This window comes from Zosterops lateralis (assembly GCF_965231275.1).
Source record: "Zosterops lateralis genome assembly, chromosome: 3".
Taxonomy (NCBI): Eukaryota; Metazoa; Chordata; class Aves; order Passeriformes; family Zosteropidae; genus Zosterops; species Zosterops lateralis.
In genome coordinates, this window is record NC_139764.1 from 19,137,591 (window position 1) to 19,160,989 (window position 23,399).

A 23,399-nucleotide genomic window follows, 5' to 3' on the forward strand; every position below is an offset into this window, starting at 1 on the left:
TTTGAAAACATTTTTAGGCACCATTCTACCACAGTTTCCACAAATCTTAGTCTTGTGAAACAGAAATAGACACATGGATTTTTTAGACGTCTTAGTTTAAGATACATTCCTGAGGTCCCTGTTACTAAGTAAATTTCTTCAAATACATTATTCAGAGGAACGGAAAAATCTTCAGGGAATATTTAGGATTGTTTTTATTTATTATTTTTTATTATTATTATATATACCCTGCTTTCATTACTGATGACACAGACTTGTTTTGAGGGTCCTTTGCTTACTTACATCATTGTCCCCTCTCCTTCTATTAGAATTTTGTTTAATTTTATTTAAACTATAGACTGGGGGCTTTTTATGTATCTAACTCCTAGTTAGGTCTCAGAAATTAAAGGCAGAGAAAACCCCTTGCTTGGATACCTGACTTGGCCTTTATTCTGGAGGAATTTCAGTCAATATTTTTCAGTGAAGAAATAATATAATATTCTGAAAGACTACTTTTGAGAGCAAACATATTTATCTTGGTATTATTTGGTAATAGCACCTTTCTTTCTTCCTTCCTCCGTATATCCACTTAATGCAAACATTTTGTAACAGAAGATTCATTTTTTATTATAAATTTCAACTTTTTAATAACTTGATCATCAGGTTATGTATCACTAGAACATTGTTGACTAGTTTTAATGACCTGTTCTAATATTGATTATTCTCTCATTTTTCACTCTGTTTTTTAAAGACTTTTGTGTTTATTTTAAATGGACATATTTTTCAATCAGACTTAGAAAACAGAAACAAGAAAATACCTGCAAGAGGTATAAATACTATGCTAATTTTCTTACTGGGACCTTTACTAAGATCTCCAAATCTTGGTGCTGCGCCTTTAAAAAGTAAAGTTCCAATAAAAATCCATTAACTACTTTCAAATATAGCAATCCTCCTGTCCAGCTGTGAAAAGTACTAGATGATACTTATTTGCCATTTGTGTTATTTACGGTCCATGACTTTTATGGTAACTGGTTCCTATTATTGGTTTCTATTAATGTAAAACATAAGTGAACATAAATGAGGCGTGAATCATTTCTTTTTATTAGCCCCACAGTCTTCACTCAGTGCTTGCAGTAACTCCAGCTGTGACTTGTTAGTGATAACCTATTTAAAGAAGGATATCTTTAAGAATAAAGGCTGTGATTAGGATTCTTTGTCTGTTCATAGTTTCAAAAGGTTTCACTAGTTCATTGCAAGATCAACAATGATGAAAATAAAAATTAATTGGTAATACTTCTAGGTCCAGGGTTGCCATTAAACTGTCCTGAGTGCCACAGGGCACTAATTATAATCCAGGTAAGTTCTTAAGGGTTAATACTAGAAGTGAGACATATAAGATATGTCACTTCAGCAGCATGGGAGAAGACTTCCTGCTGCTATTTATCCATGCTGTTAAATGGTAGATACTGATACAATCAGTTATTAACCAATATACTCTGGAAAAAAGCACGTGTTTTTTAAGAATTAGAAAGTCAATGTAAAATTAGACTTTTCAGAAATGGACTATATGCCTATAGTACTGAAGTCATGCATTTGAATTCTATTAGAAGAATTCTATCTTAAGCCATGCATTAAGTTCCCTTCCAGGTAGGTTTATTGAAAAGAGCATGTTCTTTAAAGTTTGCTGTATGCAAAGTAAAATACTTCCATTTTCTGCTTAAGCAGAATTTAGATATAGTTAATGCTTGTTTTTTATTTCACCAGTATTTTTTTCTATGTAAAAACAAAGTTTTTCTAATCAGTTCTAACAATATATTTGTTTATTTATTTAGCTACCAAGTATTTATTAGTAGTTAAATAAATTTAGAGTGCACATTTCTCACTCTCTGTGAAGCTTTGGAGTATGTTATCAACTTTTATGTAAGTCTCTACCAAAATGAACGGCTTTAATTATTTTGGAAGGAAAGTCTTGCTTCACTTCCCAAACATTATGTGTCGTGTTTCACCAGCGATAAGCCATGAATAACAGAGGGGAAGGAAAGAACTGTAACCCCATGTTGTGGTTTGAAAGCAAAATGAGTGAGAGGCTCCAAGTCAGAAATATAATCTAATAAGAAAAAAGGTAAAAAGGTAAAAATAAAATAAAATAAATGCAATAACACAAAGGATCACTAACAGAGTCAGAATACAACCTGAGCAGGATGGTGGAAGCAGTCCAGGTGAAGTGCTCTTCCTGAAGCAGTGATCCTGTAAAAAGGTCTGGTAGCTCTGGTCCTCTGGGAATCCAGTGGGTAAGTGCCACTTGCACTGTCCCACATACCAGCTTATATCCAGGTGAGAATGCTTGGCTCCTCCCCCTGGGTGGAGCATCTCACAATGGGATGATGAGTGTGAAGTGGGTCCTTGATGGCCCATTAAACAGAGATAACCCCTGGAGGGAGTTACCTGTGAGTCATGGGCCAGGCATTAGTGGGCCATTAGCAGAAGACACCCCAAAGGCCATTAGCAGAAGAGGCAGGGGCTTGGGAAAACACTAGCCCACCTGGTTTCAACAGTTCATGAAGATGGTGATAGAATAAATACTTTGTGCACATCCTACACTGCAACCCAGGACACCCCAAAATAAAATACTTCAATTATCTTGCACCTTTCAGGGGCCGTTCCGGGATCCCGCTGAAGTGTTGCGGCAGCGGTATAAGCCTTTGGAGCCAACTCTGCGAGTGAGAGAATCAATGTACTCAGCACCAGCCAAGGCCAGAGAGGCCACACAAAGGGAGGAATGGAGAAGTTCCATACATGACAATGAGTGAGTTCTTTGGTTTTTTTTATATTGTTGTGAGAATGTTTTCTTTATTCCATTGCTTTCAGAAACCTTTCATGCCTGAAAAAATGAAATGTCAAACCTGACAGCTTACTAGAAAACATTTTTATGTATATACTTCTAAATTCTGTGTCCTTAGATTATAAAATGCTCAGGGCAGAGACCCTATCTTGTAATTGTGTGACATGTGCCATCTATATCTATGAATCTGTAGAAATACTTGTAATAATAATAATATCTGATGCAACAGATGGCTTTAATGGGAAATAAGAAAACAAATGCAAATTCTGTCTTGCCACATGCACCTTGCCAAGGGAAAAAAATAGTTTCAGTCTTCATATTCTAGGAGCTTACTGGTTATGGGAGGAAAAAATGGTGTTGTGTGCCAATGAGACTTGTTTTCTCTCCCAAAAGAGTACCACAGCTCACTTGGAAGGGAAGGGAGCATATGTTGCACATTAGAGCATGATACAAAAACTGGAATCATCTTTGAAGCAGTTTGATTTCCTAAACCATAGCAGCTGTAGTAGTGTCAGACAGGCTAGTTCTTTTCCATAAAATCTCAAATACAGGCATAATCCATCCCAAAAGATTAAAGCTTCTGTCCCAAAAGATTTAAGGCTATTGCCAAAATATTTCCTTTTTAATTTTTTTTTTTTTTAGCACAACGGACTGTTAAACACTGTTTTGTCCAATCATAATAAAAGCCTGCTAAGTCACCTTCTCTGGCTTTGTAGTTAACTAGAAAAAGAATTATGTTCTGCCAACCTTTTCCTTGCATTCACTGCTCTTGGCAATCCTTTGGCCCTTCAATACCAGAATTCAGGACAGAAGTGAGTCACTTTTACCCATGAGCAGCCTATGATCACTGGCACATGATGTTTTGCTATCTTTGATCTGTTTCATGTTTTTTTATCAGCTCCATATTGCTATGTGGCAGCTTCAGGACTGGGACCTAAGAGTGCCAAAATCAATTGTGTTTACATGGTTTAGCTTCTATGTTTTTATTGTTGGGCCATTTCTCCCAATTTAATAATTTAATATTAATAGTATCGTTGAATGAAAATGGCATTCAAAAACAGTTTTGAAATTAAAAAATATTTTATTTAGACTACTTCTTCACTTTTGGACAACAGTTTTCTTGTCCTTTTTTTTTTTTTTTTTTTTTTTTTTTTTTTTTTAGTGAGAGACCATCTTTTATTAATTTCATACCAAAATCATAACTGAGTTCAGTTACAAGTGCAAATACACTCCCTTTTTCTATTTTTCTCTGTGTCCTTTCATGTATTGGTGTGAGGAGGAAACAGCTTAATTTTCACATCTCAGCTTAAATTTGTGCTTTTTTTCTTTTAATTTTTATATCTTAATTTCTGCTGGTGAAATTTAAAAGAAACCCTAGCACTAGGTAGTAATTAATATTCTACCTTTCATTTAAAGTGTTTTCTTCACTGAATTAGTTGTGATTGATGCATTCCAACTGAGGATAGATGATGTTCTTCATTTATAGGCATGACTACATTGCCCAGTCTTTATTTGATGAAGTTTACCCCAGATATTACTGTGTCAACACTTTCAGAAGGTCAGACCTTGCAATAAATGTTTCACTGACTCTTCAGTGAGGAAATTATGAAGATTTGGTCTTGAACAGTTTAAATTTGGAGCCTCCAACTTTGGTAGATATTATTTGATGTGGGGTTTTTATTTACCTTGTGGGTAAGGAAGCATTTAATACCATCCTTAATGCACAGAAGCAATGTCCCAACAATCAATGATTCTCAGCTTCGTGCACACTAAATGCAAAGTGTATTATACATTTTCAGGCTGTGATCATTCCATTTGTGCTTCTAATTCAACCAACCATGCAAGGGTCACATCTGTAACCTTGAAAAGGTGATGACAGAGCTGCAGGTCATCACCAGGACTAATGCTCACTAGTAATGCTGCAGCTGCTGTGTGGGATGTTGGTCTCCAGGGAGGAGCCAGCAAAGGGTTACTCAGAATCCAGAGTAGTTTTTTTTCTCAGCAGTGTCTATTATGAATTGATAAATTTCTGTTTCTTGCTACGTAATTGTGTACTTTGGGACTTTATTTCTTCCTGGTAGTGCTTCCTATGCTGATTATTCTTCTGTGTTAGAAAATAAGGAGAGAATGAGCAGCAGAAGTATGTGGCATTTGTTGAGAAAGCTTGTGTTTGCATGAAACAACAGACTGAATCCTTGATATGTATATTTCCAAAGTGAGTATTGTGTGGAGTCTCTTAAGACAGAAAGATTGTTGGCGTGTACCTGAAATTTTCAGCAAAATTAATAGCTCTCACACACCTCTAATTATCAGGGTTCTTTAAAGTAGTTGTTTACAGGATGATAGGATGAGGGTTGCAAGCTCAGAGAAAGTTCTTGCATTTGATAAAATACAGAAAAAATTTGGAAAAGCTGCAGGAGAGTTTGAGGCAGGCAGAAGCAGAACAAATCAAACCAAAGGAGAATATACTGTGCTTACTTAAAGCAATTGCTGGAATTTCCTCTTCTGTAATGGAAAAGAAACTGGGTAATCCAGCCTAATAAGAACAATTCCTTTTTCTCATGTAATTGAAGCTGTTACTACCTTATTGTGCTATTTTTCATACAAATGAAGTGATTTCCCCCTCCACTTGGATAGGAATGACAATTTCATTCCTTTGGGATGGCCACTTAATATAGTGTCTACTTTGAGACACCAAATACTGTATCCAGCAGATTTAGATGAAGCATAAGAAGTTCTTTCCTCAGTTGCATGCAGCTGCATGTTGGCCTGATTTTCCAGAGAACAAAAATGTAAATTATTTTCATTAACTTTGATGAAATCTGTCTCATATAATATGCCTCATACTTCAAAGTATGCTATTAAACATCTTTATGAAGTCAACAAACATCAGAACGAGATGCAGTGTGGTGATAGTGATAGTGTAAGGATTAGATTTCCCAGTTTATTGTAGTCTTCTGGTGTGACATCAGAAACATCATCTCAGCTTCTGGCTGTGTCTGTGCCAGTACTGTGCTGGAGATGCCAGCCTGGTCCTGGCCACACTGGTTCACTCGTGAGCAGCCGTGTTTGCACATCTTGTGTGAATCCAGCAGTGTCCAGCTCCCCATGGGCTTATTTTCAGCAAGATTCCACTTTTCTTTAGAAGAGCTGAGGTGCTGCTGTGTTGCCCAGTGCTGGGCAGGACACATCCACTTGCAGAGAAATTAGTGACCTAAATAATCTCTGTACTTGGAGAGTATCGATGTTATGAGCTGCCTGGTATTAATGGTAAGAAAACTTAAAATGCAAGTCACTTTAAGATTTAGAATTTTAAGAAAATCTTTTTATTTCTGGAGTTATGAAATCTTTTACTGTATTTCTGGCTTAGCTGCAGTGAAAATGGCTAGTACATTTTATGTCACACAAACACAACACATCTGAAAAGTTTTTTCAAATTATACTTAGTTTGTCATATGCTTTGCAACTTCAGCAATTTGCATATTTTCCGGACTGTTATTGTATTATGATAAACAGGGATTATCATATATTTTCAGATAATGTTTTCTTAACAATTCAACTTCTATTTGTAACTCTTCCATTTATTTTAATTACTAGCACAGTGTGCAACATTTATTAATCAGCTGAGTCTTTTTAAGTTAAAATACTAAATTAGCTAACCCCATTAACACAAAATACTCCAAACAAGCAGTAATAGGAGAGGTAGTTACTGTGCAAATCGTATTATACATGCGGGTGCTCTAGGGCACAGTTAAGCATGATTACCCTCTTTTGATCCAGTATTCCTCTGCTTCTTCCAGCTAATTTCCACTGGAAATTTACAAAGTAGTGCCTTCATTTTTCCATCTTAATTTTTCTAATGAAGTTCTGGTACTTTATAACACTGGGGATGCAGATAATAAGTCTGTGTATAATTAAGAAGTTCCGGAATTTGCTGCAGAAGAGATCTCTTTTACTTCCTACAGGAACTAGGCTGTGCTTTTATTTGCCACTTTACACTATCGCAGACAGGGGTTAAATAAAAATGGCCAGAGGATTTTTAGATTTTCTGATGTTACAAAGTGATTGATACTTTTTCAATAAATTGTGTATTTAGTATATTACCAGAAACAATATTTGTACTGATGCCCCCAATTAGGCTTTTCATGGCAAAAACAGTGCACTAAAGATAATGTAACTAGATATGTTAAATAAAATATTCCATCTTTATTCTTGTATCTAACACTTTGATTTTAATATACATGCATTATAAACTAATGCCTGCCCTGCTGCAGTTGTTTTGCTATGGAAAACCATTATCCTTCCTTCTTTGTTCCTCAAGTGAAAAGATTGGATTTGATGAAAAATTACTTCAGGTATAATCCAAATTTGAAAGCTTAAAATTAATGTCATGTTTTATTAAAGAAAAAAAAGAAGATAAAATATTCACAGATTCCTGATAGAGAAGCATGGCTTTTTTGAGTTAATTGTTCATGGAGTTCTTCAAAGTGAGATAAAATTGTCTTATTGGAATTAAATCAAGACAACAATGAATTGAATTGATATTCTATAAAGACACTTATAAAAATTTACCAATGTCATAGAGTTAATATTTTGCTGGCATTTTCCCTAAATTACAAAAATGAACAGTACATACAAATATGAAATTTTGAAAAACTACGTAAGCGGTACTTGGGGTTTTATATTCCTTACTGTGCCCTGGCAGTGCAGCATGTGGCAGTTCAGTAGTAGATCTGGCAGTCTTTTCTCAGGAGCCTGGGTATGTTTTGAAGCATTTCTGGGATCAGTTATACCCACTTGCTCCACTTGACTGCTGAGATTTTGCTTCTTGGGCAGGTTCAGAGAACACGCTGAAGGACCAGTCTGGTTTTTTGTTGTCATTTAAATTTCAATAAAAAGTCACTGCCTCTGTCCTGCGTCCTATCCCATATAGCATTGGGACACTGCTGCCCAGCAGTCAGTGATGGACCTGGGAAATTCTCCTTCCTGCTTCTGTTGCTGTGCTCCTCTCACACTGCCACAGACACCAGGAACCAGTTCCTGCTGATGCTTCTGTCATCTCTGTCAACCCAACTGGAAAACCTTCAGCATCTAAAAGGCCTCTTCCATCTCCTATCAAAATACTGAGAGAGATTGAAGTAAAAGAGACAGACTAAAGGGAAGAGATGGTAGGTGAGGAATGCAGGAACAAAAATCATGGAGGGGGAGTGTAAACGTGTGAGGCAAAAAAGGATTAGAAAGATGAAATTAATAGTAGAGCAAAGGTCCAGAACAGGATAAAACAATTTTTAGTTTTGTTAGCAACGAATATCTATGGTGTCTGAAGTTTAAATACCTCTAGCAGCTGTCAGGTCCTGGTTTGGCTGCTAAGTGAAGGCTTCTAGGTCTTTTTAGGCTAATGAGGTTTAATACAGCAGGGTCCTGGCAGCAGTGCATCTGGCCTTCATCACCAGTGACAGTAACAGCCAGCCTTGGTCCTGGTCCTTCTCAGGTTATGTATTAATAATACTGCCATTTGTAGTTTCCCATTTTTGATTCCAACCCTTACCCCATTTTGAATGTATTCTTTGGCATATCTCTCATTCAGGCTGATATTAAATAATTTTTCATTTTTTAATATATATATTTAGGGAAAGTTCACCTTCCATTAAATCATCTTTTGGGAAGTCTCAGCTTATACTGACTGTCTTATAGCACAATAAAGCATCAATACAAAAATTAATTCTTTTTTGATTGGAACTTCTGTCTCTGTCATGTTTACTGAAAACCTTTAAGAATTTCTGAATTTACACTTAAATCACAAGGAAAAACTGAAAGCTAGATGTAGGAATAATGAGTGAATGTTTTGAAATCTAAACTTGTAGAGTTGATACTGGTGTCCTACCATTGTCTGTATTTAACTTTTTCTTCTGTCCCTGTCAGAGCACATACTGTTACTAATTTTGGGAAAAGTTGTGTCAGGTGTATACAAAGAGCTACAGAACATAATATCATAACTGAAGTGTTTTGCAGTGCTATTACTTCTTGTTATTATTATTGGTTGGGTGGGGTATAATGACTTTTGTATTAATCCCATGAATTTGCTTACCCTACTTAACATGAAAAATTGTTGTAATTCTTTTAATTCCTTATTCACATAATGAAAATTCTCACTTCCTTTGAGCAGACACTGAATTTATAAGCATGTGATTGTTTCTTGTAGGAAGAGTGTCACCACTTTAAGGATCTACCCCCTGACTCTGAGAGCAGAATTGTAAATAGAAGAAAAAGCTTCTACTTGATACCTTTATACCCAATTATATTTTTGGGGTTTTTTTCATTTAAAGGAACATACAGCTAGTTGTGTCTCAAAGTATTGATTTGGGGTTTTTTTTGGAGTCATAGTAGAACCTAAATTACTCTGAGAATTTGTTTGCCAAAAAGACAAAGATTAACTGATCCACAGTAAAATCAAAATATCTACGTAGAATTTTTTTTAAGGAAAACTATAATAATTTACTTCTACTTTCCTCAAGATTTTTAAAATAATTTTGTGTATAAACTTTACAGATATGGTATTCATATTAAATTATGAATGCTATGGCTCAACTGAATTCTGCGCATATATGGACAAATCCCAAAACTGCAAGCCTTGTCTTCCCAGCTATCCAATCCCCTGAGAAAGCCAATTTTCTTTCATGTCTGAACAAAAGAAAAATGTACTATTAAAATGCAATTCAGAAGTGATAAAAACTGCAAGTGGAGCAGCCGGCTCACAGCACCTTCAATGTATTCTCTGGGACACTGGGGCCACATTAATTTTTGTGTGTGTGTGATGTCCATCCCATGTGCAAATTAGCATTACAAGTACCCTAATCTGTCTTGTGTGAGGGTGTCCTTTCCCATGGGTATACACATGCTACTATAGCTTTTTATTATTTAAAAGTCTGCTAACTCAGGGTTTTCCTTTTACTAACTTTGCATGACATTTGTTTGTGGCACCTGATAGAAGAAGTTGATATAGCTGGAAAGATTATAAACCCATTTATTTTTCTGTGGTGGAAAGAAAGAAGAATAATTAAAAAAAACCCACTTAAATAATTGTTGATAAATCAGTTAATAAAAATAAATAATTTTCTGCATCTGTATCAGCTGAGAGACAAACAAGGGTGTTTTAGTCCTCATTTTTATAATTTTTTTTTTTTGCCTAACTCTTATAGGGACTCTACTCTGAAAAGCTTTCAGCTAAGGAAGGGCTCTAATTAACTACACTTCTTGTCATGGCATTTAAAAGTGATGTTTTAGACTTCTGAAGCACATTGTTCTAATTTTATTGAGTAATATTTTTTCCTGCACTTCTACAATTAAGAACACATGTTGATTTTTTCAGAATACCAGCAATGATAAACTTAATTCCCAGTGTTTTACTTTATAGTAAAATGTACTTGTTTGCCATCATGACTCCTGCAAACTGAAATCGATGGACCTAAGATGTGTTTGTAGGGTGTCCTGCAGATTTTCTATATACAAGATGTTTGTCATGTTCCTTCACACAGTTTGCTATGGAACCTACCCAAAAAATCCGTGGGTGTCCAGGACAGTTAGGGGCATCCATATGAAAGCCCTTTCCAGCAGGTAGCTGGAGCTTCGCTGCTCCCTGGCACTGTGTAAGCAGCAAGTCCATCATCATCATGACTGAAAATGAAAGAACCTGGCTCAAAAAGATTGCTAATTAGGACATAATTATAACTTAAGAGTAAAGTCCATAGTCCATTAGTGAATTCTAAAGAAACAATTTCTCTGTTTTGTGGTTTACCAATATGCACAAGTTTCTTTTCTGTTAAATGAGAATATGGTTTCTTTATCTTTGGATATGGCATACCAAAGGATGCATATCTCCAGAGGTGATCCCTGTTCTCATGCATGGGGAGTGTCTGCCATTGGCACCTGGCACAGGCTGCACTGCCAGCTGGGACCTTCAGGCAAAGGGAGCCCTGATCATCCTGCATATCCCATCAGTTGTTAGTGCAGATACCAACAAAGTGATAATCTACTAATGAAAGTGATCCAAGTTAGATCCTTGTGCACAAAGTCTTCATTTTATCCTGTTGAAACTCAATATCTCTTTGCTCTTTCCTGAAAGAAACTGCAGGAGAAATTGCAGTAATCCTCTCACAATACTGAGGGGGAACATTAAGAAGGTGGTGAAAAATGTCAGGAACAATTGTCCATGTCGTCTCCTGCAGCATTGATTTACATCAATCCTGTGGCATCTAGAGGAGAGCATAACTGATTTTAAAATATTCTTGAATTTCAGATTTCTGCCATTTTCTTCATATCATAAAAATTATGAGAAGTATGTGCCATCACTTTGTAAGTCAGGCAAATATGGCCAAGAAGCTTATGGAACTAAATATTTCAGAGAAGTATATCCTGAGAAGTGGATAGCAGACAAGGTAAGTCACTGTGAAAATCAAGGATTTATTTACTTTTTTTGATTGCTATTTTATTAGAACTAAGTGAATTTCAGTATGATCCAGCGATCATGCAATCCAATGGGATTCTTTCTAGCATGTTATAAAATCATATCGTTGGAGCTGTGATGAGATGTGAGATTTCCTTGACTCTTTGGTAAATTCAGTTTTCAGGAAATTCAGCACCTGTTGGTCCTACAAGATCAGGATTAAGGCCCTGATTAAGTAAAGCTTCAGTTATATGCATTTTGCTAAGTTTTATTTTCTTTGTATTGCCTTTTCTGATTTAAAAGAGGTTGTATATTTACTCTTACACATTAAGATAAACCTTCAGGAAATTATAGCAAAACCTGATTAAAACAACACAATATTTTACTGCTTACATTCTGTAGAAAAATCTTAGAACTAGTGAATAGCTGCTTTTCTTATTTTAAGAAGACCTCACTGCTTTGTCAGGAGCATCTCCTATATGTCTGGTTTTGTAGTGCTGCAAGAGGTATTTTTCTCAGAACATGAGTTTGTGTAGTGTTTGCATATACTTCTATTTGTACTAGGTACCTTAATCAATTTAAAATTTCTGAGTACAAAAAGGACAATTGGCTTTGGCTCTGTGCTGCACTCTACCAATGTGGTTAGGGGACTGGAGCATCTTTTGTAGGAGGAGAGGCTGAGACAGCTGGAACACTTGAGTCTGGAGAGAGAAGGCACAAGGGAGAACTTAATAAAGTGCATGAGCACCTGATAAGAGCAAAGGAAGAACAGGACCCCAAACTTCTCTCAGGCTCCATAGTGATCGATGACAAGACAAGAGTCAATGAACACAAGTGAAGTGTATGAATCTCCATCTGAACACAAGAAAATGCCTTTTTTTTTTTTTTTTTTTTTTCTGTGGAGGTGGCAGAGCACTGGCACAGGTTGTCCAAAGAGGTTGTAGAATCTTTATGCTTGGATATATTCATGGTCTAGGCAACCTGCTCTAGCTGAGTAGGGGGGGTGTAGAGGGTAACCTCAAGAGGTCTCTTCCTACCTAAACAATTCTGGGATTTTGTAAGATATGATAAGTTATTTCCTTGAAAGTGCTTTAACCTTTGTAAATATACAGCAAATTCTGAGGAAACTTAGTTTGAGAAGGAACGTTTCTTAAGTATTTTTCCTCAAAACTTTAAGGTTTAAAAATGAGCTCAGAGTAAAATTTTGGTGTTTCAACATGCATTAATTATATCTCCTTGCAAATAAAGTATCAAAAATCAAACAAAAAGATCTGAATTTTTCTTTTGAAAGCAAGAAGTGGAAGATATGACTGGCTGAAGTCTCACAGCACAAGTATGATATATAAAAAGGACCTAAATGTCTTATTTTCTGATACTTGTCTTGTCCCATAAAGACTTGGTTTTCCAGTTGTTATCTGTTCTTGCTCAGGCTGAGATGATGATATCAAAAATTTAAAGATATTTATACTGTATATCATATCACACATATATAAACTATGGGCTTAGCTAACAAAACTCACTTTACTTCTGATCTTGGAGAGATATCAGCCTAAATCTCTGGAGGTGAATAGCTGTATACATTAACCCAACATGACACAGAGCCTTCCAACCCCAATTCTAAATCAATATGAAGCTTCCATTAGGAGCCGCTTACCCCAGCAGAGAGATAAGAGGAGAAAAGGGCTATTTATGACATACCTACTGCTTTAATGGGTCATTATTATCAGAAAAAAACCAATAAGACCCACAAAACCTCAAGCTCCTCATGGCAATTTAATGGAAAAAGGCCTATGGGCAGGTGTGAGGTCATACTTTCCTGACTGTTAAATTTGATAGAACTCTGTGTCACTTTCTTATTTCTAAACTCTATGAAAACTTTGAATATATCAATGCTATGAACAAAATTATCTGTTCTAATGAATCACAAGACCAAAGGGCATGTTAAAAAATACTAGAAACAAAATGGATTTTTGCTTAATAGTTTATCTGCTGAACACAACCATCCTTTGAGTTTACCACAAGGTTATATTTTTGTGGCTGCAACCTCTATTACAACCTGAATAGCTGATGACACTGCCATGATCTCTACTCCATTTTTGACAGTCTTATGCTAAACAAGTTTCTTGTATTGTTGCTGGTAAGTGTGTATGTTCTTCCAAGGAGTCAAGACAGTGGTCAATGGATCAGTGACCCATCTGAGCTCCTGAGGTATTATTTGATGTTAGCTGATACTAGCTGGCTTTTTTTAATATTAAATACAAAAAGTTTCCTTGGGTGTGCATGTGCATGAGCATGTCGTAGTTGTATTTTCCTGAGGTTTTCATGTGTTTATTACTATGCAATTTAATTCAAGTCACAAAAAGATTAGTATGTAAATTATATAATTACTTTCGAAGCAAAATGAACAACAATGAAAAATATTACCTTGTTACATTTCTTCTGGAAAATGAAAGGGTATTAGCATAGACTTCCTCTAAACATAATAATTACCATATCTATGTGAGGAAAAGTTAGTAGTTCTTTTTTTTCATCTAGTTATAATCTGAAATTTTTTATCTCACTCCATTTACATTTCAAAGAAGTTTGAGTTAAGGGAAAAAGCATTCTCTTCTAATTCTTCATGATAAATAAACAAGGAATGGAAATACTATACCTTTAGTAGAACTGAATCTGGTTAGTTTACTCAGTGTATCAGTATAAAATATAAAAATGCTTACATATTTTAAATATTACATTATCTAAATACATTGGAATACCTTTGATAGAATTAATGTTAGAAATTTCAACATAAAAATTTACTAGTCACTAGGAATTTAATCTACAATGATAGGTTCCAGTGTAGATGGACAGTCAAGGGATCAAATACACTAACTATAGTATTTCAGCTGTCAAAACACTCACATATGTTCCTATTTGCTGAGGCAGAAATGATAGCTTACAGTCTTTAATCGGTATTGGAATTAGTTTGCATATGCATTTTAGAAAACTGACTTTAATGACAGTATTTAATGTTTTCTTATTTGTAAAATTCAGGAAGTGATAGTTTAAGATGTTCCATTCTGATAGATTCTTCCCTCTGATGCCTTATTATAGGTGAATTACAGTACAACTGAATCACAGTTTCATTATTTGCACAGGCATTTTGGCCCTAAACAGGATTTTATTATCTTCAAAGCATAAAAATACCCAGTACTGCAAAGAATTAATTTAGAGAACCTAAGCATATTGCACAGAACATAAAGTTGACCTTTACCGTCTACAGCTTTTGGAATGGAGTGGGATGTGGAACACATCGTAGATTTAATGTGGCACAACGCTGTCTGCAGAAACTTGGGTGGGACTGTGACTGCCTGCCCATTGCACCCGATGATTGAATCTGCTGTCACCAGCATCCTGATAATAATGAACATGCAGCTTAACGACCGTGATTACGATTATCATAATTGATGTGTGAGTGCAGTGTGTGGGGATCATTACAGCTGAACTGTACAGCAGAGAAACATGCCTTAGTTATAGATAATTTTACTTTTATGCATTGATTGGGATAAAATATGCCTTTCGAGTTCAACAGGCCAGCTTGATATAATTTTGGTGAGATTTCTACATGTGTGAATTGATGTTTATGAGCTTCCTGAAAAACATTCTAGCTGTTTGTTTTGAATTGTTTCATTCCATTAATAATGGAAATAATTAAATAATTAGATGTTGTCTAGTGGAAATCACTTACAGAGTAATGCCAGCTTTAATCAAATATCAACTTCAGATAATTCTGATTATGATGGCCTTGCCTGGGCTAGGAAAAATAGCCCTTGTAATTCACAACCAACACAATTCTACTTTTGGTGGAGCAGTGGACGCAGGGCTTTGGTCAATACTACTGGCATTTTCACACTGTACTGTGTAGCCATTAGAGCAGGCAATAGTTGTTCCATATATAAATTATATCACTTCCATCTTTGTCACCAGAGGCAGAGAATTACAGGCTCAGATTCAGCCCGTGTAGATAAAGGCGCAATCAACAGCTTCAGTCAATTTTGTTGAACAGTGATTGCCTTCAACTGTGATTGCATGAAGTTGCAGAAGTATTTAATTAAATCATGACATATATAACAGATAAAAATGAGTATGAGTATATATTCCATGCCAGAATTTATATAAAGAATGTTACAACATAAGTATAATGAAAAGTATAGTTACATTGCTTTGCACTAGGCATAAATTTGGCTCTTTGTCCAAGAAATGACAGATTTTCAATCTGGGTTAATAGAGAAAACAGAAAAAAAATCTTGTAGAGGGGGAAAGAGATTTTTTTCTGCTTGAAAATTAGTTTTATCTCTTATAGGGCTAACGCATAAAACAGTCATGTCTAGAAGATGATGTCGTTATGAAGCAGAATTTTTGATACACTATTTGTGCTTTCCCATATCTGACTATACTGAAATTTACTTAAATTCTACCTTAACTCCATTTTTCTAACCTTCCAGTGATTTGACTTCAGATCATAGATATGACCTGTGTGAAGCTTTAAATTCTTTCTTGCTCAGACTGTGACTTCATATTTATCAAAGGAATTTGCTTGTTTTCCTTTTAATTAGGAAAAAATATTATCTAGAGAACATTTTCTAGTATGGTGTGATACTGGCTAATGAATGTGCATCTGAACTGTCAGCTTTATTACCTTTTAAAACTTCAAAGGCCATATTTACCAGTGTGCAACCTGGTAATACCTACTTTCAGGCAGAAGTTACTAATGTACCTGAGGAGTGGTGCTGGCACATATTTGGAATATCAGATTCCTAGTTCCCCAATCCCACCTCAGTGTGTTTTCCTAGACAATACAGATCTTACATAATATAGCAGCCAGAAGGGAATTATTAGATGGGCTGTAAGAGTTTGCTTGTTCCAATCCTGGTTTGCTCATGAGCCATGTCAGGGATAATAAAGGTTGTTGCCAAAGTGGGATGCGCTCCAGCTATCCCTGGCCCACAACATGGCTCCTGTATGGTTATTACTGCTGGCATGACTTGATGTATCTATTCAGATGCTCCAAGTGGACCTTTAGTTTGAGTTATCAACTATCTGCTTCTAAAAAAACACTGCTTTCTCACTTTTTTTGCTATCCTGAGTCCTGCACCAAACCAAGTAATTTAAATCCAAGGATCTGGTCCAACAACAATATATGCTGTACTATTAATGAAAACTCTGTCTGTTCTACACTGTAACATATATTTTCTACTCCCAGAAGAACCACTTGGAGTCTGAATGCTGATGTATCTTCACATGAAATCAACCTGGATGATTCCCTGCCTCCACATATGTTGATTCCCTCAACAGCATTACTCTGCAGAGCTGTGAGCTCTTTAGAGCTCAGGTGTTTGGCTACCTGATTAGATACTAGAGAAAAAGAGCAGTGTTGCCCCATTTAATAGCACAGAACAACTTAATAAGTAGGTAGCCTCTGAAAATGGGTAACAAAACGTGTCTTAAAGTCACATTTGCAACTTTTACTTCTGATCTCTTTCTTTTTTTTTTTTTCTTTTTTTTTTTGGTGTCATAATGTAATGTTGAGGAGGAAAGGTATTAAGGAAAGCAGGAGTGTGCCATGTCAAAACATGGGAACACCAGACATTACCTCTCATTCACAGGACTAGAATGAAATATCTCTTATAATAAGATGCACCCATTTAATTTTCTGGGACAGCAAATGACAATTCCAAGTTCTGACAATTTACATAATGATCTTTCCAAGTTCCTTATGACTGTGTCTTGTTTACAGAATTATATTTTGTTATGAAGATCACTTTCAATGCTCCCACTGAAAAGGTTCTTGAGCTGTAGATTGCTTCCTTTGAGAAAAATCTTAAGGTCACCACTGTTGGGATGCTTTTAAAAAATGCTACACTTGATATACAATTATTAATTATTATTAACCATCACTGAGCTTTCAAATAATTTTCTTGGTCAATAGAAAGATGGTAAACACTGTGAAGAAAATTAAAACATGCAAAGTGTACCCTTGTCTAATGTTCAGCTAAATGCAGAAAAGAATCTGTGGCTAACTGGAAGGCTGAAAAACTTGTTAGTGGTTACTGATGAGTCACAGGGTCTGATTTTGGAGTAATGCTACAAAGTAGTGTCTGAGAAGAGTCAAACCATTCAATTATTTGCATAAGAAGAGATACTGTCACCACTAGTCTAATCGAATCCGTTCTAGTGGTTATTTGTAAGGGTTTGTGAGCAACTAGTTGAATATTTTATAAAACCTGATTTTCAGTTCTGTAATTTCTCAGCGGGAAAATGCAGTCCCTTGATGATGATCCAAGGCTTTGAAGAATAAATTGATTCGAAAGAGAAAATTAGATGGCACTTATTATACTGTCTAACTAGCAGTCCTCTGTCATTTGTCTGTTGGATGATAAATGTCTTGCTTTGCCTACCTTCCTCATTTAATATTGTAACTTGCATCTTAGTGGTAGAAAAGAAAACCTCGTTTTTTTTAGTAAGAGATAACTTTAACCAGTATTTCTGTGCATGAGATGTATGTATGTTTAAGCTTTCTAAATAATTCCCTTTATACACATAGCTTAAACATTTTAAAGCCTCTTATTTAATCAGAAACACTTTAGAAATAGAGTGTCTTGCCCAATTCCTTCAATACGTGCTTAGTGTACATTACAGTAACTTGTGGCACAGCTTTAAATTGCAAAAAAAGAGAGTTAATCTAGAAATAGTAGATACTGCAGTTACACCTAATTTGTTTACCTTGGTTTTAGACTTTGACTGTTTGAATATGATTTTGTTTGTTGGAATTCAAAATCCATACACTAAACTGGGAAATCCATGGCCTTGCCTTTTCAAAGCAGTTTTGGATAGACTGTTCAGTATTCTTGGAATTAAGTAGATTTTTTCATATGTATGTCAAAACATAATTTTCAACTCAATTCAATTTGCTGCAATATTGAATTAAAAAGGCTATATATTGAAATCACTTAAAATTCTTTATGGAACTTATCGGCAAAAGCAAGCTACTTATTATTTGATAATACTCACGGAGACCTTGTTTGTGCTTGTTAAATAGAGTTGAAATTAAAGTAACCAAAAGCTTTTCACCATCTTCTGAGAATTATATGGGCATACAACTGTTGAAAAATGCTGGTTTGAGAGCTGGTCCTCAGCCCTAGCATAATTGAGATATATGCATGGAGCTGGGCTAATTGGCATCAGGTAAGGATCTGGCTCATAATGAATATAATCAATAGGCAAATACATGCCATGCAGACAGAATGTCCTAGGAAAAATGGTATTAACTATTTTCTCAGAAAAACAGACTTTTTAAATCTCATCTTTAAATCTACATTCCTGGTGAGTTTGCAATATTGAGGTCTAAGATGAGAGATACATATTTTGATGACTCTCTTGCAACAGGTTCACTTAGGACTACAGACTGTGGCATCTTGAAAAAGTGTCTGAATTAGAGATTTTGCTACACTGACTCATAATGATTTTATAGTTTTATAATTTAAATACTAATAACGCCTGTAGCTTTTCTAAGATACTATGCCAGGTATGAGCCCCAGTTGAAAGAAAGGCTGTGAGTTTACAGGATTTTGTTTGTTTTGATGCTCTCTCCAGAAAGAAAAAGTACATTAATCTGGAGCAGAAGGACTTCAGTGCAGAAAAATGGGTTTTAGAGTAACCTACATTCCTTGAATAAGAAAAACCATGGTAAAAACTTTGTGCAGTTATGTTGGAATGAATGAGACATGGACAGTAGTACGGACTGCTTGTTGTCTTAATTGTTTGATGTGAGTTTCTACTGCTTCTTTCTTCAAAATTTATATTATTAATAAATTCTGGACTCATTTGCCCCATTTCAATCAAGGTATGATATTCACTTTGGAATACACTTGAGTGTTTACTCATTTAGTGCAGTGAAGAGCTGGTTTCAACACGCCCTTTACAAACTCGGGTTAAAAGGGTGTTCCACCATGATAAGCTATATTATTTCTTCTCTTACAACTTTTGTTGATTTCAGCATAATAGTTGTAGGAAAAGGGAAAGGCATGTCCACAAAAGGAGTGTTTTTATGACTAGGTGATTTGCCATGTGTCAGTGTTCTGGAATGAAAGTTATGGAACTATTCAGGACTAACCTTTGCACTTCACATTCAAACTTCACTTCCATATAAATAACCTTACAAGCTTTGGTGAGTTAATGTATAGAGCACTAACTCACCAAACAGGCATTATCACACCTGACATAGAGGAGCAGGGTACAAAGACTGAAGCACACAGTACTAGTGTTACAACTGTATTGGTTTTGTTTCTCATAATGAGACTATGAGAAGGAATATACATTTTAACTGGGATAATAGGAACTAATAATATGCCCAGCTTGTAGTTTTGAGACATGTCAGGATTTCTCACCTGTAGTCATGTGAAGGAATGGTAACATGTATGATAAGTGCTTATCATTACCAACCAAACACCCTGCTCTTTTAAAGAGTAACTTGTTAGGTATGAGAGCCTCAAACCTGGGGTAGGGGGTGGAAAGGAAAAAAGAGAAACAATAAAAACATTGCATATTAACAGACTTTGTGCACTAATGCAAAGCTGCTTGATTGAGCAGTGTAGTGTCAACCATGTCTTTCTTCTAATGCTAAAAGTAATGCACATAGACAGAGTGACAATCAGAGTACAGCCTCCCATCAGCTGTAATTAATCTTTTAGTTAACAGAGACTAGAAAAGCTTCTCATCAGCCTCTTCTGAAGTCTGAGGCACCCTGTTTTTTGATGTTTGCATTCTGAGTAAAATTGTCCCCACCAGTTCTAACAAATTGAAACACCAGGCTAATTATGGCAGCTAATGAAGTGTGTGGAATGGTCACAGCTTGTCGTGAAACTGTTCCTTCAGCTCAGATTAGAGTTTCATCAATCACTTTTTTAAACTGATCCAGAATTGCTTCTGCCCAGTGCTTGGCATTTTTAATGCTGTTTCTGTAATTGGTTTTTTCCCCAAAGCTTAGGCTATTTTTTGAAATATTACATTCTCAGGACAGGACTTAAAAACTCCAGTTTATAAAAAAACATTTCATTATTGCCTCTATCAGCTGATCAAGTGCTAGAAAGCTAATAAAAGAAGCAGAAATATAAAATTTGATATATTGCTTTTAATCCAGCTAAAGGTAGCAATAAAGCATATACACATATATGTATATGAATCATTATTACTGTGGGCTGGATGTACAGTGCAATCTCATGAGACATGGTTTGTGGGCTGGATGGTTCAAATCCCACTGAAAGACCTAAATGAAATGAATGACTTCGTCTTAGCTTATTTCCTAGTGGATTGTGGTCCTCCATATATCACTCAAAGAGTTTGGCATGATTTGTAGTTTTTGCAGGTGAACAAGCCTTTGGCAAAAGGAGGACCAAAATGTGTTGCTATTTAAAGAATTTCTACACTTTAGTTCAAATTTGAAGTCCTCAGAGAAGTATGGGAAACTTTACAGTATAACTTATATAGCTACAACACTGTCAATGAATAAATTAGCATATAAAACATTGTAAAAAATCCCAGTTCCTCTTCATTTATAAGATATAATCATACTCAGCTATACATTGAAAGTTCTGTATAGACATTATAGGCATAGATGTTAAAGTCTCAGACATGAGGAAATTCTTTCCTCAACATGGCCAGTGGAATGTTGAATTTAGTTCAGAAGTTATCCAGCTGAAAATGGAATAAACTTTTGTTTATGCACTAATGTAGAATATCACTGCACAAGTTGTTGCATTTAATATATACATAACATATATTCATATCAGAACCAATGCAGCATGGTTTTTGTTTTTGAATTGCTCAGCAATCTATTTTTAAAATTTGTGCTAATAAGTGTAATCCATGTCATTTTCCTGAACAGTGTTGAATCTGTAACAATGTTTGGCTATAAATCTCAGCTGTTCTTCTTCCCAAAGCTTCTAATCAGCAGGTTTGTCAGAAATAACTTTATGCCAAACAAATCTGTGGCACCTGAGTGAGTAATCACTGTAGCTGATACTATTCCCAAACTGTATCAAAGAACTGGTGGATTTACACAGAAGAAAAAATGACACTAAAACATGACACATAAAGAAGATATGTTATCATATATGAGTAGAGAGAAAAATAACAATAGGTAATACTCTAAAAGCTTTTGTTCCCATTTTATTGATCAATGAGAGCATTTGTGAACACTGGATGGGAGATGAGTAGTTTCTCCAGTGTTTGCCAATCTGCAAAGTAAGCTGCCTGCAAAATGAGACGATGTTTTATCATTTCTATCTCTTCTGAAGGCAGCTAGTATTTCTGGAAGAGGAAAGTTGGTTTTCTCTTTAGCTTTCATCAGTGCTAGGACACATTGCTGACTCATGTTTAGCCAGTGGCCCACGAGGATCACCAGGTCGTCTTCTGCAGAGCTGCTGCCCAGCCTGTCAGCCTCCAACCTGCCTTTGCTCTGGGGTGAGCCTGTGCCAGGTGCATTTGTCCATCCTTTGTTTTGTAAGGTTCTGTCAGGCCATTTCTTTAGCCTGTCTGCATCACTGTGAGTGACAGCCCTCAAGTGTCTCCATGGTACACATTGGTGTAATCCAGGAACCTGAGGAGAATGCATTCCACCTCCAGGTTACTGAGGAAGATATTAAGACAGGCCCCAAGACAGCACCTGAGGAAATACATTAGTACCCAGGTTCCAGTTTAGGAGAAAGCCATTCATTACTACCCTTTGAACATCAGACTCCAGGCAGCTATTACATCTACTAGTCTGCACATCTAGACTATAATTTACCAGCTTGGTTAAAAGAATTCTCTGGGAGATTGTGTTGAAAGCCTTGTTAAAGCTCAGTAAGACAGCATCATCCACTGTTCTCCTTTGATCTGCATATCTAGTAATTTCATCACAGAAAACAATCAAGTTAGAAAGTGTCATCCAGAAACATGTGAAACCAGATGAACTCTAACTAGAGTACTGGTTTTGCTGCATATCAGAAGCCAAAAAAAAAATAAAATTAAAAATTAAAAATAAAATATAAAATTAAAATTAAAAAAATCACTTGAGGATTTCACCTCAGAATTTTTCCTCCTTAACTCCTAGTGGGATGATTTTCGCAAGTTAGAGAGTTGCAACTTGATCTTGGCAGGTTAAACATTTTCTGTCTTTAGTCTAGCAGGTTAAAAGTGGTTCTGAGTTTGTCTTGGCAGTGAGCACTTGGCGCTGGCTTATTTTCAGCTGGAAAGAGAATGTGGTAGTTGAACTGATTAGACAATGAAGGGAGCAGCTTACAAATGGCTAAGTCAAGATGTTTATTCCTAAGTGCAGTAGTTTCTCATGCAGTAGTTGCTAGCATAGTGTGTGTGATGGACAGGACAAGAAGCTGGTTTAAAAACACAAGTACTGTCATAAAAATATGTCCTTTATTTTTTTCATCAGATGCTTTTTAAGTCTGTGATTTTTTTTACACAGGAGTATAGTGTTAGGCTCCACCTCAAATTTAATAACATCTTTAAAGGGTTATATATTTCTCATTAGAGTGTTTTCATTCTTGACAATATTATTTATATATCTTAAATAGATTAAGATGAACCTGTACTCCTATCTTCAAAAATATGTTGTTAAAACACACTGTAAGAGGTAGATACTTGCATGACAATAGCAAATAAACACCTCTTGGGATTCTGAATACTTACTGAACTATTTCAACTACACATTTGTTTTTTAGCCCAGATTCAGTAAAGTTCAAGGGTATCCAAGTATGAAATAGCTTGCAGGGAAATTCACATTGGTTTCTTAATTTAATTTACTTGTAAAAAAAGGCTACGTAGTTGAAAAAATAAAGTATTATCTTTGGCAATTTTGGTTCATACACAGACATTCAGAAAAGAATTTGGGTGATGCTGTTTCATAACATTGCCTAAAATATGGTACAGCATGCATTCTAACTTTGTGTAGCAGACTATACTTGTAATATTGATACTGACTCTGCACAGGTCTAAAAGTACCTGAAAAGTGTCTTCATCAAGGTGACTTCTTCTTCTTCCGTAGATTAGCTTTATACACATAAAGAAATTAGTTAACTAGTAGTTATTTATAAGGGAGAA

The 23,399-nt window shown here is 35.6% G+C and overlaps 1 protein-coding gene across 1 annotated transcript in view; it reads left to right on the forward strand.

Moving 5' to 3' along the window:
- Positions 1-23,399, forward strand: part of SPATA17 (spermatogenesis associated 17) — a gene marked incomplete at its 5' end in the record, with an annotated part of 86,102 nt that overhangs the window by 54,848 nt on the left and 7,855 nt on the right. The window contains 2 exon segments of the mRNA XM_083858256.1: positions 2,634-2,785; positions 11,118-11,256. Coding sequence (XP_083714382.1) covers positions 2,634-2,785; positions 11,118-11,256 — 291 coding nt within the window.